Source organism: Gekko japonicus, unplaced genomic scaffold, assembly GCF_001447785.1.
Source record: "Gekko japonicus isolate JY-2015 unplaced genomic scaffold, Gekko_japonicus_V1.1 scaffold37, whole genome shotgun sequence".
NCBI lineage: Eukaryota > Metazoa > Chordata > Lepidosauria > Squamata > Gekkonidae > Gekko > Gekko japonicus.
The window spans coordinates 1,198,060-1,223,426 of record NW_015171503.1 but is presented as its reverse complement, the minus strand read 5'-3'; the positions used below and the strand labels follow the sequence as shown (position 1 = coordinate 1,223,426).

Genomic DNA, 25,367 nt, shown 5'->3' with positions numbered 1-25,367 from the left:
TGACAGGAACTGGTCGAGGGGCGACCTGAGAGCGGGCAGGAGCGCAGTCCGGAGGTGGGTGTCTGGAGCGTATGTGAGGAAACGGAGGCTGCAGGCTGAGGGACGCCCCTCTATGAGTGAGGAGAATGCGGGGTAAGCGGCAGCGGCTCCGGGAGCGAGCATGGTGGGTGGGGGTGGCTCGCCCATATGGAAGAGGCGGTCGGCGAGCACCGGAGAGAAAGAGAGGCGTGAAGGAAGGAGGCGGTGGGGTGGACAGGCTGAGGGTGCGAAGCCAGAGAGAGGCGACCGGCCACAGGATCGGCCCAGGCACGATTTAGCGGCGAGCCAAAAAGGTAGGTGAGGAATAGAATAGCTGAGCCGCGGATCCAGTCACCGCGACCGACGAGTCGCACGATGTCCGTTTGGAGCACGGATGGAGAAGGGGTAACATCTCCTAGCCCCGGTTTTCCCTCCAAAATGAAGACCGGCTCTTCGGCTGGCTAGGAAGCATTCCCTACCGCTGCCGTTGTATCCTTGGAAGGCGAGAGATCCGGGGGTGAGGGGTGCGGAGCAGCAGCACTGAGGGCCTGCCAAGAAGCCGGTCTAAACGAAAGCAAACGGGTTTGTATGGATTTTAGCCCTCCACACACCAGCCCCAGTGCAAGATCGATGGCGACACCTAAGTGGGGATATTCTTGGATCATCGAGTGGGCACATGTCTGAGGAAAGGTTAGAGTGCAGATGGTCGGCCTGCTAGTCAGGCAGGTAGGAGTCCTCTGCGGGTTCTCCTGTTTGAAAAAGAATGGCCCCTAATTTGTGTGTGTGTGAGGTACCCTTAAGGTAACAGCTGACTTATGGAGACCCCTTAGGGTTCTCAAGGCAAGTGACTTTAAAAGGTGGTTTGCTGTTTCCTGCCTTTGCGTAGAGCTCCTGGGATTCCTTGGAGGTCTCCCATCCAACTACCAGCCAGGGCCCTGACCCTGCTTAGCTTACGAGATGTGACAAGATCAGGCCAGCCTGGGCCATCCAGATCAGGGCAGTTGCCAATTTACATTACTGGAAATATTATAGGGAAGGGCAGAATTCTATTAGGGATACCCCTGTATGAGTAGACCGTTAGTAAGAGAGACACTTTGGGGACTCCTGTAACACACTTGATTCATCTGTTTTCTTGACTCAGAGCCAGAGTGATTTGACACAGAGCATCCTGTGAAGTGCTTTTCTCCTGGTTCTGCTGCTGTAACCTCTCCTATCTGTGCTACTTCCTGCTTCCCTTATTTACATGTTTATAATTTACTAATCCTTTAGTAAACACTGTAACTATGTGCTCAACTTTTTCAAGAAAGGAGTGTGCAGAAGAGATGCTCATAATAATGTGTTATTATAAGCATACAAGCGTTTATTGCCACAATCAATGCAGCAAGATCCCCAGTTCCCTGAACAAGCTGTATCAAATGCATATACAAGTCAAGCCATACAAGTGTCGTAAGGTAGCATTCCATCCATTCCCAGTAAATGTCCAAGTCCTTTTCCTGTCTAGGCTTGTTTGCTGGCATAGCCTTTCATGTACTGCCTTCTCTCCAATTAATTTGAGACTTCTTGGATCCCATTCTTGTTGCAAGGATCGGGTTTGAGCTTAGAATTTGCCAGAACTGCAGCTGCATGGTTTGAATTTTAATGGATCTGTTGAAAATTTTCCAGGTCAGGGTCTGGCTTTGATTTTTGTAAATTCTGAAGGCTGGTGCATGAGAGAATGAAAGCTAAATTAATAATGAGTGGCATTGTAGTTTGTGTGGCATTTTATGAAATGTGCATATTTCACAAACTGGAATGATGCTGATCTTTTTTTCATATACCTCATTGAAAGTTTTCTTTTTGTATTTATCTGGTGACTCACATGTCCACACTGCAATTTTCTGACTCATTTTTTTCAAAGCATGATCAGATTTAATTGGATTTGTTCAGTGCCTATTTATGCTCTGTCCATTTTTCTTTTTGGTAATATCTTCCTGTTTCCAGACTCCTTTTGTTTCTGATTCTCTTGGTTCTACACCTGTTACATTGTCTCTTTCCTTTTGACGTTCTTCACCATAAGAGATAAAGTACTTGCCTTTTAAAGCTTAATGCATGTTTACTAAAAAGTAAGTTCCCCTGAATTAGTAGGTCTTGTTCCCAAATAACTGAACAGAAGTGTGACCTAATGACCTGATCCTTTATTCAATATGACTTAATTCCTAAGACTGCAGTTCTGTTTACACTCACTTGGGAGTAAGTCCACTGAATTCAGTGTGCATACTTAAGTCTTCATAGACAGGGACCATTTCATCTTATGTTAGAATAAAAACTTGTTAGTCTTTAAGGTGCAGCAAGATTCCTCATTTATGACTAAGTATGCATAAGATGTTTATTCAGTTGGGTAGCCATGTTGGTCTGAAGCAACAGAACAAAGTTTAACTGGGTATACGGTTTCGTCTGCATGCACACAAAACCTTATACTCACAACTGAGCTTTATTGATCTTGAAGGTGCCACTGGACTCAAACTTTGTTATGTTTATTTATGTTTTTTATAGACTGCTTTTCTCATTACAGTGCCTACTTAGACTTGCATAGGAATGAATTTCAGAGGTTTGTAAAAACAGTGAAATCACACACCTTGTAAATGTCTAGGCAAGAAAATACTAATGCAGAGAAGGGAAAATGTACTGGAGTCTGGAATAACTTAAAAGAACTTGACTAACGCTAGTACAATTGTTCCAAGCACCTTTAAGGTCGTATGAGGAAGTTCTACTGATGTGGTATGTGTATGGTACGTCTTACTTCCTGAGAAATGAAGGAAAGCTGAATTTCAGAAATGGCTTTGCTTCTTTAGGTGTTAATACAGTGTTCTGTTTTAATCGTGATGTGGGAATAATGTAAAAGCAACTGTTTCCCCCTAAGTGGTCAAATACTTTTTCCTGCTAAGTAACAAGGCAAAACAAAACAAACTACTTGAGATAGAATAGATTTTATGAAGCTTAATATTTTAATTTCTGTTTGGAAAGCAGTAGAGGCGTGGTCTGTATTATTCAGATGGAGGGCTAGAAAAATCCTTGACAAAATTAACACCTAGGAATTTGAAATGATTATCTCCTTTGTGAAGAGCTTGTGTATAAAATGCTATGCCGGGCACTAGGAGACGTATTAGAATAAACCTCTGTAGTGATGGAAATACAAAGTTCTGCATAGTACCTATTGAACACCTGATATCTCCAAAACAGGAATCTTTCTTCATAAAGGAGAGGAATCAATTAACAAAAAAATTTTTACAGTTCAAGTGCCATGGTGGAGTTTGTTTTAGGGATGTAAGATACTGTTGCTAATTTTCAAGATAAATTTACCAGTTTCATTTTAGTACCAGTTTATCCCACTGGCAGTATGATGGTTGTGGAGCTCTGTCTTGTCCCAGAGTTAGCTAATATGGTGCAAGAAGCCTGTTTCTTTGACTTATACAGGATTCAGCTCCCATTTCAGACAGATCAATTGACACTCCATGTACTAATTAGTTCAATTTACAATTCTTGTCTAGTTTAGACACATGAGCACAGGTAGTAAAAATTTAGTGAAGAAAACAATCCTTCATGTTACCAGAGACATTTTCCTCTCTATATTTTCCTATTATCCTCTCTTACCTGTTACGGCCATCTAACAACATGTAATCATCATTCAATTTACTTTGGCTTATAATGTCTCTTAAACATCTGTACCCCCTCATGGATCACTGCCTTGTCGTGGCGAGGGGGCTTGCGCAGTTCAATGAAGCTGTGGGCTATGCCGTGAAGGGCCACCCAAGACGGACAGGCCACAGCAGAGAACTCAGACCAAGCGTGATCCACCTGGAGAAGGAAATGGCAACCCACTCCAGTATTTTTGCCAAGAAAACCCCATGGACAGTATCAAAAGGCTAAAAGATATGACGCCGGAAGATGAGCCCCTCAGGTCGGAAGGTGTCCAATATGCTACTGAGGAAGAGCAGAGGGCAAGTACAAGTAACCCCAGAAAGAGTGAAGCGGCTGGGCCAAAGCCGAAAGGACCCTCAGTTGTGGATGTGTCTGATGGTGAAAGGAAAGTCCGATGCTGCAAAGAACAATACTACATAGGAACCTGGAATGTAAGATCTATGAATCAAGGTAAGCTTGACGTGGTCAAAAATGAGATGGCAAGACTGAACATCGATATCCTAGGAATCAGTGAACTAAAGTGGACAGGAATGGGCGAATTTAACTCAGAAGACCATTATATCTACTACTGTGGCCAGGAATCTCGTAGAAAAAATGGTGTGGCCTTTATCGTCAACAAGAGAGTGCAAAAGGCAGTACTGGGATACAATCTCAAAAATGACAGAATGATTTCTGTCCGATTCCAAGGCAAACCATTCAACATCACAGTAATTCAAGTGTATGCCCCAACCACTGATGCAGAAGAGGCTGAAGTGGACCGGTTCTATGAAGACCTACAACACCTCCTAGAACTAACACCAAAAAATGATGTCCTCATCATCATAGGGGACTGGAATGCTAAAGTAGGAAGTCAAAAGGTAACTGGAATAACAGACAAGTTTGGCCTTGGAAAGCAAAATGAAGCAGGGCAAAGGTTAACAGAGTTTTGTCAAGAGAACACACTGGTCATAGCGAACACCCTTTTCCAACAACCTAAGAGGCGACTCTACACATGGACATCACCAGATGGGCAACACCGAAATCAGATTGACTATATAATTTGCAGTCAAAGATGGAGAAGCTCTATCCAGTCAGTAAAAACAAGACCTGGAGCTGACTGTGGTTCAGATCATGAGCTACTCATTGCAAAATTCAGACTTAAACTGAAGAAAATTGGGAAAACCACGAGGCCATTCAGGTTTGACCTAGATCGCATCCCTGATGAATATACAGTAGAGGTGAAGAATAGATTCAAGGGTCTGGATTTGATAGATAGAGTGCCTGAAGAACTATGGACAGAGGTTCGTGACATCGTACAGGAGGCAGCAATCACCACCATCCCAAAGAAAAAGAAATGTAAGAAAGCAAAGTGGCTTTCTGATGAGGCTTTACAAATAGCAGAGGAAAGAAGGAAAGCGAAAGGCAAAGGCGAAAAGGAAAGATTTACCCAACTGAACGCAGATTTCCAGAGAACAGCAAGGAGAGATAAGGAGGCCTTCCTGAATGAACAGTGCAAAGTAATAGAAGAAAACAATAGAATGGGAAGGACTAGAGATCTCTTCAAGAAAGTTGGAGAAATCAAGGGAGCGTTCCATGCAAAGCTGGCCATGATAAAGGACAAAAACGGTAGGGACCTAACAGAAGCAGAAGAGATTAGGAAAAGATGGCAAGAATACACAGAAGAACTATACAAGAAAGACCTCGATGTCCTTGACAACCACGACGGTATAATCACTGACCTCGAGCCAGACATCCTGGAATGTGAAGTTAAATGGGCCTTAGAAAGCATTGCTAACAACAAAGCTAGTGGAGGTGATGGTATTCCAGCTGAGCTATTCAAAGTCTTAGAAGATGATGCTGTTAAAGTGCTGCACTCCATTTGCCAGCAAATTTGGAAAACGCAACAGTGGCCACAGGATTGGAAAAGGTCAGTATACATTCCAATCCCAAAGAAGGGCAACGCCAAGGAATGTTCAAACTATCGCACAATTGCACTCATATCACACGCTAGCAAGGTCATGCTCAAGATCCTACAAGCTAGGCTTCAACAGTACGTGGATAGAGAACTACCAGAAGTACAAGCTGGGTTTCGAAGAGGTAGAGGAACTAGAGATCAAATTGCCAACATTCGCTGGATTATGGAGAAAGCAAGAGAGTACCAGAAAAATATCTACTTCTGCTTCATTGACTATGCTAAAGCTTTTGACTGTGTGGATCACAACAAACTATGGCAGGTCCTTAAAGAGATGGGAGTACCAGACCACCTCACATGTCTCTTGAGAAACCTGTATAAGGGCCAAGAAGCGACAGTTAGAACCGGATATGGAACAACTGATTGGTTCAGCATAGGAAAAGGAGTACGACAAGGATGTATATTGTCGCCTTGCTTATTTAATATATATGCAGAGTACATCATGCGAAATGCTGGCCTGGATGAATCACAAGCGGGAATTAAGATTGCTGGGGAAAAGATCAACAACCTCAGATATGCAGACGATACCACTCTAATGGCAGAAAGTGAAGAGGACCTAAAGAGCCTCTTGCTCAGGGTAAAAGAGGAGAGCGCAAAAGTGGGCTTGAAGCTCAACATCAAAAAAACTAAGATCATGGCATCCGGCCCCATCACTCCTTGGCAAATAGAAGGGGAAGTCGTGGAAGTAGTGACAGACTTCACGTTCCTGGGATCCCAGATCACCGCAGACTGTGACTGCAGCCATGAAATTAAAAGACGCCTGCTCCTTGGGAGGAAAGCGATGGCGAACCTAAACAGCATGATAAAAAGTAGAGACATCACCCTGCCAACAAAAGTCCGCATGGTCAAAGCAATGGTATTCCCAGTAGTCATGTATGGCTGTGAGAGTTGGACTATAAGGAAGGCCGAGCGCCGAAGAATAGATTCTTTTGAACTATGGTGCTGGAGAAGACTCTTGAGAGTCCCTTGGACTGCAAGAAGAACAAATCAGTCAGTCCTCAAAGAAATCAACCCTGACTGTTCCCTGGAAGGCCAGATAATGAAACTGAAGCTCAAATACTTTGGCCACCAAATTAGAAGGGAGTACTCACTTGAAAAGACCCTGATGCTGGGAAAGATTGAAGGTCAAAGAAGACGGGGACGGCAAAGGATGAGATGGTTAGACAGTGTCATCGATGCAACGAACATGAAATTGAGTCAACTTCGGAGGACGGCGGAAGATAGGAGAGCCTGGCGGGAGATTGTCCATGGGGTCGCGAAGAGTCGGACTCGACTGTGCGACTGAACAACAACAAAAACATCTGTATAGGACCCCATGCTTACAATAACTTAAAATATCACTCTAAGAAGCCTACCAAAAATGTTGTGATTTACTGGAACAAAACCTCAGGATCCAGATGATCTTTACCCTCGTTCCACTGAACTGTTGTTAACAGTATTGTAGCAGCATATTCCTTTAACCTATAAATGCCATTAATTGCCCAAGTCAATATTTGCTTTCTGTATGTGGAAAAGAAGCTATGCTTCTAACTTCAGTGAAACTAACAAAGTAGAAGACACTCCTAACAGATGGGGTATAATAGGATTAAGGAGTGGCTGTAACAATTCCTGCAATTGGCCTAGTTGTACTTTTTGCAACATGATACTTAGCTGGGTTTTTACAAATTTCACGTGTCAGGTTGAACAATTTATATTGTTTGCATAGGCTTGGTTTACTCTAGGAAACACCTGTATTTACAGATAAGAACTGAGGCTTTTCCACATCTTATATTGAATCATTTTGTTTCATACATCTTAACGAGATCAGGCTAAGACTTGTAGCTTGTTTTTATTTATATCCCACTTTTCTCTCCAATGTAGACCCCAAGTAGCTTATCACATTGTTCTCCTCTCTTCCACTTATCCTTACAACAGTCCTGTGTAGTCGGTTAGGCGAAGACTGTGTGACAGGCCCAAACTTCCCCAGGAAGCTTCCATGGGAGAGCAGGTATTTGAACCTGGTTGTCCAAGGTCCTAGTTCAACATGCTACCCACCTACATGATGATAGCTCACAGCATGGGCAACATGACTGGCATGAGAAAGCAGTTAAGCAAACGTTTATCTAACTAGAATCAGTGGGATATGTTTTTTTAAAAAATCTCTATAGACTGTACGTCTTAAATGCCTAGGAGTGCAGTCCTGTTAATTTCAGTGGGCTTCAACTGAAGCAACTCTGAACAGGACTGCACTGTAAACAGTGTCTTCTGAAGATTCCTAAAGCCACTCGTGTATAAAGGCAAGCTTCACTTAAATCAGAGGGCCTTACTTTCTAGTAAATGTTTTGCTTTTGTGTATATTAAACAAACCACATCTGTTATTTCCATGTGTGTAGTGTACACAGAAGAACTATGCAAGAAGGACCTGAATGTCCTTGACAACCACTGTGGTGTAATCACTGACCTCGAGCCAGACATCCTGGAATGCAAAATCAAATGGGTCTTAGAAAGCATTACTAACAACAAAGTTAACAGACGTGATGGTATCCCTGTTGAGCTATTCAAAGTCTTAAAAGATGATGCTGTTAAAGTGCTGCACTCAGTTTTCCAGCAAATTTGGAAAACGCAACAGTGGCCACAGGATTGGAAAAGGTCAGTTTACATTCCAATCCCAAAGAAAGGGAATGCCAAGGAATGTTTACTGCACAATTGCACTCATTTCACATGCTAGCAAGGTCATGCTCTAGTTCCTACAAGCTAGGCTTCAGCAGTATGTAGATAGAGAACTGCCAGAAGTACAAGCTGGGTTTCGAAGAGGCAGAGGAACTAGAGATCAAATTGCCGACATTCGCTGGATTATGGAGAAAGCAAGAGAGTACCAGAAAAACATCTACTTCTGCTTCATTGACTATGCTAAAGTCTATGATTGTGTGGATCACAACAAACTATGGCAAGTCCTTAAAGAGATTGGAGTACCAGACCATCTCACATGTCCCCAGAGAAACCTGTACAAGGGTCAAGAAGTGACAGAACCGGATATGGAACAACTGATTAGTTTAGCATAGGAAAAGGAGTACAACAAGGATGTATATTGTCACCTTGCTTATTTAATTTATATACAAAGTACATCATACAAAATGCTGGCCTGGATGAATCACAAGCGGGAATTAAGATTGCTGGGGAAAAGATCAACAACCTCAGATATACAGACGATACTAATCTAATGGCAGAAAATGAAGAGGACCTAAAGAGCTTCTTGTTGAAGATGAAAGAAGAGAGTGCAAAAGTTGTCTTGAAACTCAACATCAAAAAAACTAAGATCATGACCTCACTCCTTGGCAAATAGACAGGGAAGTTATGGAAGCAGTGACAGACTTCACATTCCTGGGATCCAAGATCACTGCAGACGGTGACTGCAGCCATGAAATTAAAAGACGCCTACTCCTTGGGGGGCAAGCGATGGCAAACCTAGACAGCATAATAAAAAGTAGAGACATCACCCTGCCAACAAAAGTCCGCATGGTCAAAGCAATGGTATTCCCAGTAGTCATGTATGGCTGCGAGAGTTGGACTATAAGGAAGTCCGAGCGCTGAAGAATAGATTCTTTTAATTATGGTGCTGGAGAAGATTCTTGAGAGTCCCTTGGACTGCAAGGAGATCAAATCAGTCAATCCTAAAAGAAATCAACCCTGACTGTTCCCTGGAAGGCCAGATACTGAAGCTGAAGCTCAAATACTTTGGCCATCAAATGAGAAGGGAGCACTCACTGGAGAAGACCCTGATGCTGGGAAAGACTGAAGGTCAAAGAAGAAGGGGACGGCAAAGAATGAGATGGTTAGACAGTGTTATTGATGCAATGAACATGAAATTAAACAAACTCCGGAGCACGACAGAAGACAGGAGGGCCTGGCGTGATGTGGTCCATGGGGTCGCGAAGAGTTGGACTCGACTGTGCAACTGAACAACAACAACAAAAAGTGTAGCCAGGAGATCCCACGTTTGTCTGGCGGCCAGAAATTCTAGTTCTTTAGCATTATCCAGGGTGCACCATGAGGAGGTGTGCTGGAATTGCACTGTTGATAAATACCAACAAGAGGCCTGTACGATTTGATGTAAAGTATAGGTAAAGGTAAAGGTTTCCCTTGCTCAAAAGCCAGTCGAATCCGACTCTAGGGTTGCGGTGCTCATCTCTGTTTCCAAGCCAAAGAGCCAGCGCTGGCCGAAGACGTTTTCCATGGTCATGTGGCCGGCATGACTAGACGCTGAGGCGCACAGAACACTGTTACCTTCCCACCTTAGCGGTACCTATTTATCTACTTACAGTTTCTTGCTTTCGAACTGCTAGGTTGGCAGGAGCTGGAACCAGAGATGGGAGCTCACTCCGTCATGCAGCACTCAGGCCTCGAACTGCTGAACTACCGACCTTCCAGCCTGCAGTTCAGCGTCTTAGAAGATGGCTAGTAGAATACAAGCAGGCTTTGGCAGTTGTACAGTCCTGTTGTTTAAATGGAGCAAAATACCAGGATCCTAATGCGGTTGTGATGCAGTCCACCAAACTTTTTTTCCATCTGTCACAGGAATGTGAGTGTCATGCTTTTCAGGGTGATGTGACAGAGCTCTTTGAACTCTCCCCAGCTGCAAGTGAGTGGATTTGAAAATGTAGATATTAATATTTAGGGGGATTGCCCAATCGGTCTGCATACCCATTGTATCAATGTGGTTACGCATTTCATATTATTATATGCTTCCTGTGTATAACTCTGCCATAAATAAATAAATAATCTAGTATTTGTGACATCGGCACCTGGTAGGCCTTCATAAACTACCCTGTTAGTTGTTTGTTTCCATGACTTTTCTCCTAGGTAGTTGTGTGCTTAGCTATTGAACCCTGACCTAGTTCTGGTTCATAAAATTCCAGGAATCTAAGTTTAAAAAGGAAAAGCCTGCAGATATGGCTATACTTTTCCATATTATCATTCCTTATAAACACTGACCTCCTCCTATGAATTTAATGACCATGTATTATGTATTTATGTATTAAGATTTATACCCCGCCCTCCGCGGGGAGGGTGGGGTATAAATCTTAATAAATAAAATAAATAAAATAAATTCATAGAACTGTCAACCTCCAGGTGGACCCTGGAGTTACAGCTGATCTCCAGACTAGAGAGATCAGTCCTCCTGGAGAAAATAGCCGTTTCAGAAGGAAGACTGTATGGTGTACTATAGTTTCTAGGTGACATCCCTCCCCAAACTCCTCCCTCCACAGACATCGCCCCCAAATCTCCAGGAATCTCCAACACTAGAGTTGCCAGGCTTATGTACCCATTGTTCCAAAAGTGGCATAGTAGCATCTTTCTGTCACTAGAACCTCTTTCCACACCCATCGTTCTTCAGATATCTGCCCCAGAAAGGCCATAAGGCTTTGAAGATCTTGTTTTGCACTTCCTTCTATACCAATGTAATTACTGGGCAGGACCACATCATGAGAAACATTTTTTCTGCTCTCTTACGACTCCAGCATTTCCACACTTAACAGTTTTTCTTTGTACCTATTGAGAGTCCAGTATATCCACCAGATGGGTGGGGTTACAGTTAGAAGCTGGCTGAGATTTTAGCAAGATCCAGTCTAGTTTTCCTACAATCTGCTCAACTTTGTGGGTTCCCCCATAACCCCTCTGTTTTTTCCCCTTCCCGTGCTGCCTCCCTTCTTTCTTGTTAAAATGTTACACATTTGGTGAAAGGCTAAACAATGCAGTCAGAATAAGTTGTGCAATTTAAGCAATTCTGAGAATTTTCAGTTTCATTATAGGCATAGAAAGGGAGAGTGTGGAGAACAGAACTTGGAGTCCTTGGTAAGCTTTATTGTATTCTCAAAGCTTCTTCCTTAAAACAGGACAAGTTTCCACTCCCTTTTCTTTGCATTCTGAGTGTATATATCTGATCCAATTATTATGTTATATTAAAGAAAATTAAAATAAATACACACTATTGGATTGTTAGTAAATAAATGCACAAAGCACATTTTTGTATATCATTATGGAAGCAGGCAGGGGTCGTTTCGTAGAAAAAGAGCTAGGGGAACTCATTAGCATAATTAATTAGCATATGCCACACCCCCTGACATCACCGGAAGTGTCATAAGGCCACACCCCCTGACATCACCGGAAGTGTGTCATAAGGCCACACACCCTGCCCCCAACGGTCCCGGCTGCCGCCGCCGGCCTTGCAGGTTCACCGCCGGGCCCCTCATGAGTGCAAGGAAACCCCGCGAAGGCCCTCCCTGGCCCCAGGCAGGCAGGAGTGGGGAGAGGCAGGGAGGAAGCAACTTACCCTCCCTCTTCTCCTGCCTCCTCCTGGCTAAATGAGGGCCGGAAGCGGGGCGGCTGGAAGCGGGGGGCGGGGCTTCGTCATGTGCCCCGCCCCCATACCTCACCCGGGGGAACTGCGATTCCCCACGATCCCCCCCAAAATGACCTCTGGAAGCAGGCAATGGAAAAGAATGTATAGCAGGAATTAAATGAGTGCATATGTACATATATACTGTATTGTAAATTAACTCCCAGGAGTCTCTCTGTTAGGGGTTCTGGACTGGTAACCGGGCTGGAACCATGGCAGTGCCGCTTGTCGTTCCTGATATTGATACCTATGAATCCTGCCAGACAGAGACTCCCCTACAGATCCTCTGGCTAGACTGCCAGAGACCTGAATAAAATACCCAGCTTGATATTAAACTGGGGGCCCCTGAAAGTGGCAGGACACTCTAAAAAGGGATTGGCCCACCTGCTAGAATGCTCTATGGAGCACATTGATAAAAGGTCTTTTGTCTCAGACCTCTAGAGTTCCCTCACACCCTGGCTATGAATAATTGACTCAATCTTGCTGGACAATCACAAAGGTTCCTGATTCTGCCAAAACCACTCCACTCCTCACTTGATTCAATCAAGCTCCTTGGCAGAACTTCCAGCCTCGCCCAAGCCATTGTCTGCCTACCTACATCTCTCTGACATCCCAAATTCATTTTATAATTTAATAATTAATCTCATCATCCAAGTTTCCCTCATGGGACCACTTTAGCAATTATTTTAAACTCTCCAATAAGATTTAGAGTTTCAGCCCAGCAAAGCCACTGCCTCCCTGTTCATATAATTAAGTGTATAAAAATCACCCCCCAAGACCTCCTACTTTAATAGCTGTTTTTTGGACTGAGCTTGTTTCCCCAACCTTATGGTTAGTTCATTTTCTGGACCCTCACAGTTTGACTGAAATCACTTAATTTCCCCCTCCTTTGAACCCTGGAACTCCATCCCTGGACCTGCTTGCTTTTTATTACCCAGCTCTGGACTGGACTCTCACTTGTCTTTTTTCAGGCTTAGGCTCATAAGTTTTCTTTTTCCCTTTGATTCCTCCAAAGCATCCCCAGCTTTCCTTAGAGAGCCTTTCCCTTCCCTTCCCCTCCCCACAACAGATACCTACCTCACAGGGTGTCTGTTGTGGGGAGGGGAAGGGAAAGGAGTTTGTAAGCCGCTCTGAGACTCCGAGTGACGGGTGGGGTATAAATCCAATCTCTTCTTCTTCTTCTTGGTGTAGTGGTTAAGAGTGGCGGACTCTAATCTGGAGAACCAGGTTTGATTCCCCATTCCTCCACATGTAGCTGCTGGGTGACCTTGGGTGAATCACAGTTCTCTCAGAGCTGTTTCTCAAGAGCAGTTTTCAAAGAGCTCTCTCAGCCCCACGTACCTCACAGGGTATCTGTTGCAGGGAGAGGAAGAGAAAGAGATTGTAAACTGCTCTAAGACTCTGTGAAGGGTGGGGTATAAATCCGATCTCTTCTTCTTCCTCCTCCTCCTGCTGCAAGTTGGTCCCCAAGTTTTCTACTAATAGTAACTCATTAGTCATTTATGCAAAGGGTTTGTATATCAAATACAACAGTTTTGCTGTCTCATTTTGCTATTCTTGTCATTCCATTTTCCCACCCTGTATCTTGTTAGGGGAAGAGCTATTTTCTCCCTTTTGGAATGCTGCCCCTGGAGTGGGACCCTACTACATAGGCAGAAGATCCCAAAGTTAATTGCCCAGGAGATGCCTGTTGCATGTGTAAAACATGCTTTATACGTTATAGCTCCTGCATAGTACCTATTAGGGTAACAATATAATAAACAAAAGTTGTTTTACCTTCACTTCACTTCTGCCTTCCAGGTCCCTAGATGTGAATCTCTTACCTCATTCACAGCTTCTTGCGCAACTTTCAACTGTTCTTTCTCTGCATCCCTCTTGCTCTTTGTCAGGTCTCCAAAGGCAGTTGTCAGGAAATGATCCATAGCAACTGAAGTCAGGAAAAACTTGCCCATCTGGTTCAGTTCATTTACTATTCAGCCGTCTATGAATACAGCTGGGGGGGCAAGTAGGATAGGAGGTTTATAGTGATCAGAAAACTTAGTTTGAGATGCCTACCTGTGATTCACGTGAATAAAGAAAGTTACTCTATTCCTGCATGACTGCATCCTTTTATTGTTGGAAAGGATCCTGACTAAGCCAAGACTATTTTGGAAGCAACCCCCCCCCCCTGCACACACTGTTTGCAAAGGATTCATCATCTCCCAGTCATCCAAAGAGAAACATACAAGATAGGCCCAGTTCTATTCTACTGTAAAACTGTGTGCCAAACATACAAATCTGCAAAGTTTCCTCTACACATCAGTGAATGAAGAGCCAAAATTGCATGTTCGGTTTTGGTTTAACTTTATGTTGTCAGAAATGAAATACCACACATACTTTTTTCATTGTGCTTTTGATAGCCCTTTCAAAACCTCTTGCCATTTTTTGTTCAAATTCTAGACATGAAACCCTGCTTCAGAACTGTTCAGAGTCCCAAGGAGTTGTAGAATCAGGGCTGGCAGAACACCACAGAATGGATTTATGGAAAGAGCTGCCCCTTCTGTAGCATAATAATTATTATAGTGGTCTGAATTTATTTATTTATTTATTTTATTCAATTTATAGCCCTCCCTCCCCTGCGAGCAGGGCTCAGGGTGGTTAACATTGTAAAACATATTATACAGTTAAAACATAAAATTTTGTGTGTAATAAATAGGATAAAAACAGCAACATAGTTAAACTATTTGATGGTGTAAAATCCTGGGGGGGTGTAATTATCTTAAAATCTGCTAGAAAGGAGAGGGAAGGAAAAGGTCGGTAGAGGAAGGGGAATGAAATGAAAACCTGTTGCTGCTCTCAACCATAGGCTTGGTGGAACAGCTCTATTTTAACAGCTCTACAGAACTGCAACAGATCCTGCAGGTCCCGTATCTCACCCAGAAGAGCCTTCCACCAGGTCGGAGCCAGGGCCGAGAAGGCCCTGGCTGTGGTCAAGGACAGCTGGACATTCTCTGGGCCAAGGATCACCAGGAGCTTCATATAACTTTAAATGTAACACTCTTTGGGGGACTTACTAGAAGAGACGGTCCCTAAAATATGCTGCTCCCAGACCAAGTAGGGCTTTTAAAGGTTAGCACCAAAACTTGAACCTGATCTGGTATTCAGTCTGGAGCCAGTGCAGCTGGTGGAGCTCCAGTTGGATATGGGCTGTGATGGAAGTTCCAGTCTGAACTCGCACAGCCGCATTCTGGACCAGTTGCAGCTTCTGGGCCAGTCTCAAGGGTAGCCCTGCATAGAGCAAGTTACAGTAGTACAGTCTGGAGGTGACTGTTGCATGGATCACTGTGTCTAGGTTGGGGGGAGACAGGAAGGGGACCAACTGCTTAACCTGATGCAGATGGTAAAATGGCAGTTTAACCACATTGGTGACCTGGGCCTCCATTGAAAGGGAGGCATCCAGCATCATGCCCAGACTCTTGTCAGTTGAACCAGATGACAGCTGGACACCATCAAGGGCTGGAAGTTGGCATCCCAACCCCACATCTTCCCGGCCCAGCCACAGGACCTCCATCTTCGATGGATTTAGCTTCAGCCGGCTCTGTTTTAACCAACTAACCCACGGCCTCAGTAAGCATACTGGTGACATCCCAGCACAAATCTCTACACCAGCTGGGCAAGGGGGCACATAAAGATGTTAAATAACATTGGGGAGAGACTTGCCCCTTAGAGGACACCACAGACCAAAGGGTATCATGGTGAAACCCTTTCCCCTAGCGCCACCCTCTGTCCCCAAACTTGGAGAAAGGAGACAAACCACATCAAGGCTGTCTCTCAAATCCCCACATCAGCAAGGCGGCAGGTCAACAGATCGTAGTCGACCGTGTCAAATGCTGCTGACAGATCAAGTAATATCAGCAGCACTGACCTGCCTCTATCCAGTGTCTGTGTAGAACATCTGTGTGAGCGACCAGCACCGTCTCTTTGATGTTGCATTTGAGTTGTCAGGAAACATGATGAATTGTTTTTTTAATTTCAAGGTAAAAATAACAGAGCAAACCAAGGTAGGGGAAAATGTATGGTAGCTTTGTTGTGAATTCTGACTTTAATCTGTAAAGCTAGCTAACTGCTCTTGTTTGAACAAATGTTCATGTTAGGAAACAAAACCCACACATATGAACTCATGCATCAAGTTGGGTCAGCCCAGCATGCTCTTTGGTAATCCACTTGGAAGAGCCAGTTTGGTGTAGTGGTTAAGTGTGCAGACTCTCATCTGGGAGAACCGGGTTTGATTCCCCACTCCTCCACTTGCACCTGCTGATGTGACCTTGGGTCAGTCACAAGCTCTGGCACAGCTGTTCCTGAAAGAGCAGTTTGTGTCAAGAGTTCTCTCAGCCCCACCCACCTCACAGGGTGTCTGTTGTGGGGAGGGGAAGGGAAAGGAGTTTGTAAGCCGCTCTGAGACTCCGGGTGAAGGGCGGGGTATAAATCCAATCTCTTCTTCTTCTTGATCTAGCAGGTGTTTTTAGTTGCTGCTAGGACCCATGCCTTTTCAGGTATTGCACCCACTCTGTGCAGTAACCTTTTGGAAGACGTTTGGAAGGGCCCTCTATGGCTGTCTTTCACAGGGATTATAAGGCCTTACCTGCATAATACATTTTCCATCCTGGGGACTATCAAGAAGATATGCACTGGGTAAAACTTAGATTTCTCAGGTACACAGAGGCACAACTTAGATTGGGACCACAGGGAAGTGTGCTTAAACCTTTGCCCATGCCATTTTCCTAACCTGAAATGGCCCCAGAGAGCCACTGTTTTGTTGAGGAAACTTGCATGTAACTCACTGATACACATGTAGCCTGCAGTAAGTCAAACAGTGGTTCCCAGAGCAATTTTAGACCAGAACTAAGGGTGTGCATTCAGATCTACCTGAGCTAAAAAGATACCAGGTATATTTTGGCTTCCCAAATGTATCTGGGTTTTCTCAGGAAAACTGAAAAAATCCCATATATATTCAGGAATTTCAGGTAGATCAGAAAGTAGCAGAGAGGCTGAAGGAGATTGCTCCCACCTCTCAGCTGTTTGTCAGGCAGGCTTATGCAGTCCCTTTAAACTTTAAAGGGAATGCAGAAGTCAGCCCAAGGATCAGCTGGAGTGACGGGGAACTGAGAGCTCCCCACCACCTCAGCTGTGGCTGGTTTCCCATGCAGCCCGGTTTATACCAGGCTGCAAGAGAGGCCAGCCCAAGATGAGCTGGGTCGGTGGGGAGTTGAGAGCTTCCTTCTCCTGCAGCCTGGTTTAAACTGGGCAGCAGGAGAGGGCAGCCCAGCCGGGATCAGCTGTGCCCATGGGGAGCCAGTCACTCCCTAACAGCGCAGCTCTGAGCTGAGCTGCCTTCTCCTGCCACCTGGTTTAGACTGGGTGGCAGGACAAGCCAAGCCAGCCCCAGGTATTTTTTACTGGTATTTTTCTTCTTGGGTCTATTTGACATGGAAAATTAAATCCGAGGGTTTTAGGGAATCCTGAATTTTTTTTTTAGTCCAGTAGACCCGAACTGAAAAATACTGGTAAAAAACCAATTTGCACACTCCTAGTCAGAACTGGAAGGGGAATGACTTAAGCCCTCTCTTCCCATATGACATGGTCCCTATAGAAATTGGACCCCCAACTGCCTTGGAATCAAGTTTCACCTGGGAGATCCCAGCACGCAGTCTATTAGACAGTTCCTGGGAGGACCATTGTGGCTAGGAGTGGTCCTAAGAGTTTTCTCTTCTAAAAGTATTCAGTGATTAATATGTATATATTCTCTCTTTTGTGAACCAGTCCACTATTTATATATTTTTTGTTGTTATTAATGTGAGTTTTCTGCAGAGTTTAATGTACGCTGCTCTGTGTACACAGAGTGAGAGGGAAAGAAGTGTTAATCTAAATAAAATTATTGTCCCTGCTCTTATTCATGAAGAACTATTTACCTTGCATTGCAGTAACTTTCACAGACTCCAGTTTGCGGCCCTGAAAATCTTCAGTCCCAGGAATGTCTGGCCCTGGCCTGGAAGGAGAGCAGTCAGTGGAACTCTGAGGCCTTTTTTTCAGGTCTGTGTTTGTATTTGCTCACAGACACCAACTAATAGCTGCCAAGGGAAATATGGGTGGGAAACTTCATGTCTCATTTTAATGTCTGTGTTACCTCTTGGGAATGGGAGATGCTGGGAATCTCTTGCGTCCTCAGAGGATAGAAATTGGCCACTCACCCTTTGCCAGCTACTTCCTTATTAACCACAACAGTGTGGGCAACTGTCAGCCATTAACTAGCATTCTGTGATTACCAGCTTCCATAATAAACTTGAGTGAAAGTTTTAATCTGACTGACTTTATCTGGTTAAAATTTGCTGCCTTAATGTTTTAGTGTGAAAAAATTACCTTGCACAGAAAGAATTTTAAGTAAGATTTAACATTAATTAAAGAAACCAACACAAAAATCAGCTTGTATTAGACAGTTTTGTATCTTAACTGTTACCACAAAGAATACAGAGTTCTGGCTTTTGTTCTGAGTCTGTGATTGATGAATGTAAATATGTCAAATGTATATGCATCCCAACCTTTCTCTAAGAAAAACAGGGATTTGTCCAAAGTCACCTGGCAAACTTCATGCTGAGTGGGGATTTACAGTCTGGTCTGGTCTCCCGCTCCACATCCAAGACCCTACCCATCTGCAGTAGCACCTGAGTCTTGTAAGGGTAGCAGTAGTTCCGAATAAGGGGATGGGTGCTAATTGGGAATCAGCTAGGAGTGTTCTGCGTATTTCACCCTAAGAGCTAATGTGTTCTGTCTTTTTTGTGTCTGTTTTGCCTCCATGTATTATAACAGGGTTGTGACGTCTTGGAACCTACCTGCTATTGTCCCCATTTCTCTAGCACCATGTCAGGTAAAGCCTTTATGAAATTCTAGGAGTTGTGATCAAGTCATCAAAGTTCTTGGATTTCTAACAAAAGCCCAATACCTGAACAGCCATACAAATTTTATTAACTGACTCCCTAGCTAATTAGGTATAACCACACGGTTTTTTCTACTTGTTGTTCAGTCGCACAGTCGAGTCCGACTCTACTTTTTCTACTTAGATTAAGTAATTATTTTGGACCTTCAGAAAATAATTTTGCTTCCCTCATTCTCTGTTACCTTAGCCTGTTCATCAAACTGGCCACCCTTCCTTGAACCACAAGCATCCTTTCATCCACTTTTTTCAAGTGGAAAACTCAGGAAGTACCTGCCTGATTACTAATCATTATCCACAGCATGAAGTCATGACTGATTTTAACTATGCCAGAGACAATAGCCAAGGACAGTTCAAAGGTTCTAGTGAAAGCAAGAACACAGTGAAGAGGCTCTACTGAAATAACTGCTTTCATTAGTCTTTAACAGTTAAAAGAATTGGAGTTGGCATGTGTTTAATGGAGTGGCATTCATCCTGCCCTTTTTTAAAAAACCACTTTCTGGAATGATAGCTTTTCCCTTGTTAGGTAAAACCACATTAGACCTGCACACACTTAGCAGTCTTTGAGTTATTGTGTACTTTATTCCACACCTTATATAATTAAACTGCTTTTCCCTATAATTTTCTAAATGGTGCTTCTTTTGCATCATCAGTAACCACACTTGTTTGCCTGCTATCTAATTTTCACTGTATATATTGGCTGTGGGTAGCTGATCATTGCTTGTAAGGTTTGATGCTCAATACCAGAAGTAGAAATTCAGCTGCCTTCATATTTAGCTCTTGTTTCAATTCTGGAATCTGTTTTTGTAAATAAACATATCCATGTGCACATGAAAAGCTCTTCCTCCTTGTGGTGGTTATACCTGATGGGCGGTTCAGTCCAAAGCTATGGGTATGGGCAGGGCAGTGTTGAACAGTTGTAGTGGTCATTTCTTGAGGCAGGCCTCTCCTCCCTTGATTGATTTATTTGATTGATTGATTTAATTTGTATCCCACCCTCCCGGCCAGAGCGGCTTACAGAACAGGGTAAAAATCCCAACAATACATATAAAAACACAGCAACAGTTAATATAAATACAGTGTTAAAACCAAAACATAATAATGAAGTGCTGGCATAGTTCTTCACTTTTAACATCAGCTCCATTGGTCTGCTTCAGTTGTTTTGGGGGATTTGGCTTGGGCAATGATTAAAGGGACCAGCGGATCTGGGCTCTTCCATCCATAGGGTGCCAATTGTTGTTGGTGATGGTAGTAGTGGTAGTGGTAGTGGTGGCAGCCCCAAAGGCCTGGCGGAAAAGCTCCATTTTACAGGCCCAGCGGAATTGTGGAAGGTCCCGCAGGGCCCTGATCTCCTCTGGGAGCTCATTCCACCAGACTGGGGCCGCCACTGAAAAAGCCCTGGCCGTAGTTGAAGAAGAAAAAGAAGAGAGTGCTCAGGAGGACCAGCCAATTCTGGGTCTCTGATCACAGCGCTCTCTGGGGTACATATTGAATAACTGTATGGGGTACACTGGCTTTGCATCTCCAGTTGGAGGAGTGGAAGCTCTCTTTGAATGTTTGTGTCTTCAGAGAGGAGTACTTGTACAGGTTTGTTCTCTCCCATGGATGCTTGGGTTTACAGCTCCTTTTTGTGCAATTTGGCCCTTCTGCAGGGTTCCAGTCAACAAAGCCCCCAAACGTGATTGACTGTAAATATAGATGGTAGCCTTAACTGTACCAGGCTTGGGGAAGGGTGGAAAGCTCAGTGGAGAGCTTGTATTTTAATTCTTTGAGAAATATTTAAAATTATGCTAGGGTTCTTATTAGGGTTGCCAGCTCCAGCTTAGGAAATACCTGGAGAGTTTGGGGGTGGAGTTTGGGGAGGGGAGGAACATCAGTGGGGTATATTGCCATAGAATCCACCTTCCAAAACAGCCATTTTCTCCAGGTGAGCTCATCTGTATTGCCCGGAGAGCAGTCATAATCCCAGGAGATCTCCAGCTACTACCTTGAGGTTGGCAACCCTAGTTCCTATAGGTATAATGTTACATCAGTATGGAGGCAAGTCTCAAACAGGGCTTAGGATAGTGCTGTTTGTGTGCTGTTAACCTTGGCAATGCAGTATTATCATTACCTTTATCCAAATTTGGTTATAATGCATATGTATACTTCGCTGAAATCCTAGTTCTAGGATGGTTCTTTTTCCTGCTTTTAACATAAAGGTTTTTTTCTTACACTGCTGTATATAAGAACTTCATCAAAGTATTAATTGAGTCAAATGGATTTCCAGCTTTTCTTGTCCTTGTGCGACTCAAACATTACCAAGATAGTTTACAATAATACCAAAATACTACTACAAAGAAATTATAAGATAAAATCAAAAATAGATTCAGCAACAATAAAATAATTAGATGTAAAAATGAAAAAAGGTTTCCAGATTTTTTTCTGACTTTTCTCCCTCTGGACCGTCATATCTGTAGCTCTGGCAGATTGTTAAACCATGCCAGCCATGGAGTTGGCAAACATACTCTCCGGCCACTGTGGCTCAGCTCATATAATGTCTTATTATTATTACTTATAGTCAGACAATCAGTGGATTGCAAGATACATTAACTTTTGAATATAACAGCAAAGATTCCTGGTCAGAGAAAAGAATGCTGTTGGGCTGGGATTGTAGAATAAAGGGGGGAAAGCAGGACACCACATGGGAAACATATCCGTTTAAGACAGCAATACAATCAGTGTAGGAAAGACTTCATCCCTAATACAGGTCACCTACTGAACTGAGTCATTACATCACAGTTTTGCTCCTTCTATAAGTATACCCTCCTAAACAATTCTGTTTTGCACATTTTACAAAATGATAGAAGCATGGGGGGCTTTCCCTTCAAATGTCGCATGAGGATGTCAAAACTGAAATGGGACGGATGTGATTGACTTCTGCCACAAAACCAAACACCTGGTTTCTCTTGGGGTTCTTTGCGTCTCACTTGAAGTTTAACTATTCATCATATGTAGGATTGGGAAGGACTTTTTTCCAGAGATGTGGGGCAGGAAATTTTCCAGTACTTATTTTTCCACAGAAAATGTTCTGCTTCTGTTGATTGTTCCATAATAAAAATAATGGTTGGTTGCCTCTGTGTGTGTGTGTGTGTGTAAGTGCTGTCAAGTCGCTTCTGATTTATGGTGATCCTATGAATTAATGACCTCTGAACATCCTGTCCTTAACAGCCTTGCTCAGGTCTTGCAAACTGAGGGCTGTGGCTTCTTTGAGTCAATCAATCTCATGTTTAAGCTTGATTTGATCTAGAACCCACTCATTTGTCTTTTGGCGGACCATGATATCCATAAAACTCCTCCAACAGCACATTACAAGGGTATCAACTTTCTTCTTGTCAGCTTCCTTCATTGTCCAGCTTTCATAATAATGAGGAATACTGTGGCATAAACTCACGTGATCTTGGTCACCAGCAACAGATCCTTACACTTTAGCTCCTTCATGGCTGCCCTTCCCGGACTCAGTCTCCTTTGTATTTCTTGGTTGGAGTCTCCCATTTGGTTGATGATGGGGCCAACGAACAGAAAATCTTCCATAATTTCTACTTCTTCATTGTCAACCTTAAAGTTGTGTAATTTCCCAGTAGTCATTACTTTTGTCTTCTTGATGTTCAGCCATAATCCTGCCTTGGCACTTTCTGCTTTAGCCTTAAGCAGTCTTGCCAATACCATATTAAGCAAACTTAGCAGTTTTTCAGGTGATTATACCTATGAATTGTGTGTGAGAGTACATGTGTGTGTTATTGATTTGTAAGGGAAGGGACACAACAACAAATACATATAATTTGAATAAAAATCAGGCTATGGTTTCACCATATTAGCTGTGCTCCTAGTGGAAGACAAAGCTAAAATTCTTTATCTCAGACTAAAAGTGACATCAAAGCTGACCTATATTTAGCTGACCAGGGGATTTATCCTCTGGTTAAACATCTGAGCTGAACACAACTGCTGTCAGTTCGAGCCCCGCACTGGTGTGAGCTACCAGCCGTGTCCCCAGCTCGCTGTCCACCCAGCAGTTCAAAAGCTTTGGCGAGTAGATAAAATGGGTACCACTTCTTAGAGAGGGTGGGCACACTTAACCCCCCCGGTGGGAAGTGTTGGCCGACAAACGGAAGGTCTGCGCGTAAGATCAAAAGCCGAGAGAGATCTACGCAGCATCAAAGAAAAGCCTGCAATGGGCCATTCCGGCCAGACAGTGGCAGTGATGCACTGCGACTGAGAAAAATGCTGACGACATCAAGCGACTCCGACTAAAGAATGCTGCCGGAACACGTCTGATGCTTACAGCTGACCAAATTCCCTGTCGACTGCGAAGTGTGTTTATTTATTATTATTATTATTATTATTATTATTATTATTATTATTATTATTATTATTATTATTGGAAGCGTTTGCATTAGAGCTCTTAGAATTTTAGTGCTTTTGGTTACTGTGAAGTAGCCATAATAAGTAGAAGAAAAACTACTGGCTTGGATCCAACACAGGATTTCTATGGATGAGGGAGGGGCAATTTCCACTTTGTTCCCCCTCCTCCCGCTGCATACCTCCCATTCTCCCCTCATTCTGTTCCTGAGAAGCACACTGTCCTCCAAGGCATTGTGGGCTGCTGCTGGGGAGGGGTGAGGAAGCTGTGTTCCATGGACAGAAATCATTGGTGGATCCAAACTTCTGTGTGGCATCTTTACTATAAGTTACTGAAAGAAGGAAGGAAGGAAGCTGGTAGATGTAAATAGCAGGTAGGAGTATGGTTGCAACCTGACAAGAATGAAAAAATATTAAACAACATGGTTTAACAATGAAAGGGAAGTACATGCTATATTGTTTTTGTATTCCAATAAAAATAATTTCTTCCCCCCCCCCTCAAAATAATATATTTCATTTCAAATACTTACTGCTATTGGAGTATCAAATAAACATGGGAAACTTTAAAAAATATTCTTTAGTAAATATAAACCCAAACTAAACATGCTAAATCTTGTCAAGCTGCATTTAGGGCATTGGAATTTCTTCCCCTTGGAAATCCACATCACTGCTCTTTTCTCTTTGACCAGGCGATGTGTCCCTTGGTTCTCTTGTTTGAGCTGTCTAAATGGTTTGCTAAATTGTTCCATCCCTTGTGGAAACCCATGATAACAGGATACCTTTTCTGTGTCATTCTGTGCTGGGACTTGGACTGTGTGGCTAAATCAGTCAGGAGGGTGGTGCAGAGAGAGAGAGAGATGATTTTCACATCCGTCTGTTTCCTATGAGTGAGCCATACTGGGTACCTACCTCTTACGTTTACATTTTTTTAATGTCTCCACAGTTTTGTATCATGAGCAGCACAGATACAGATATTAGTAATATAGGTCAGACAGGCTCTTTAAGTATATTAGGATTGGCTAATAGCAACTGTGCTTTGTGGTTCTCTTGTGCCTCATTTTATTTATTTTTTTAATTTACAAATAGGAAGCTACACTCCTACCGCAGGTGGGCCCTTCTCTGCTCTCACTCCTAGTATATGGCCTCAGGAGATCCTGGCAAAATACACCCAGGTACGATCAATAGGGGAGATACTATGTGCCTCATGTTTCCTCTTTTGTAATAGAATAATATTATCCTGAACAATGATTTGTGTGTGGATTATTTATGCTCATATATGCCTACAGGTACATTCCATACCATACGTGGCATTCAGTTGCCGGTTCAGCATAAATCCTCTTTATTACACAAGGGTGTCTCTAACCCTCTGATGAGTTAACTACGATATGGAATAATCGAATACCCAGCCCATTGAGAACTTAACAGGGAGAGTTTAATGGGATGGGTGAGTTGGGAGATCCAAAGGCAAATGAAGGCTGATCTTTACTTCATGTTCTCTTTTTGGGTACAGAAATCAGGGTAAGAATGCAGGTCTGAACAATATGCCTGCCATTTCAAAAGAATACTGAGTAGCTGGGCCTCGGTTATTTCCTATTTGCCACTTCTGAGAATTTTAAATGGATGGTGCCAGAGTTTATATAACAACATGTTGTTCAGGCTTGATGAGAAGTATCCTCTGTCTATAATAATCCACGCTTAGGCATGCAAAGTAAGAAGTGGCCTTGAATCACAGAATTTGTTAGAATGTCTTTCACTGGAAGAAGAAATAAGAATTCAGGGAAGCATTAGTCTGCACGGTAATTATTGCTGTGTATGCTGCGGTGGCTCAAGTGGTTAAGACGCTGAACTACAGGCTGTGGAAGGTCAGTAGTTCAGCAGTTTAAGACCCGGGTGCCGCATGATGGAGTGAGCTCCCATCTCTAATTCCAGCTCCTGCCAACCTAGCAGTTCAAAAGCAAGACATTGCAAGTAGGTAAACA

The 25,367-nt window shown here is 43.3% G+C and overlaps 1 protein-coding gene across 2 annotated transcripts in view; it reads left to right on the top strand.

Moving 5' to 3' along the window:
- Positions 1-25,367, top strand: part of SGSM3 (small G protein signaling modulator 3) — a 65,545-nt gene continuing 40,178 nt past the window's right edge. The window contains exons 1-4 of one of the 2 annotated variants that reach the window (XM_015419217.1): positions 1-54; positions 17,984-18,092; positions 18,867-18,924; positions 24,475-24,560. In XM_015419217.1, coding sequence (XP_015274703.1) covers positions 18,918-18,924; positions 24,475-24,560 — 93 coding nt within the window. In that variant the 5' untranslated portion in view covers positions 1-54; positions 17,984-18,092; positions 18,867-18,917. Of the gene's footprint in view, positions 133-17,983; positions 18,093-18,866; positions 18,925-24,474; positions 24,561-25,367 lie in introns of both variants that reach the window. The other variant, XM_015419216.1, reaches the window with a different exon arrangement.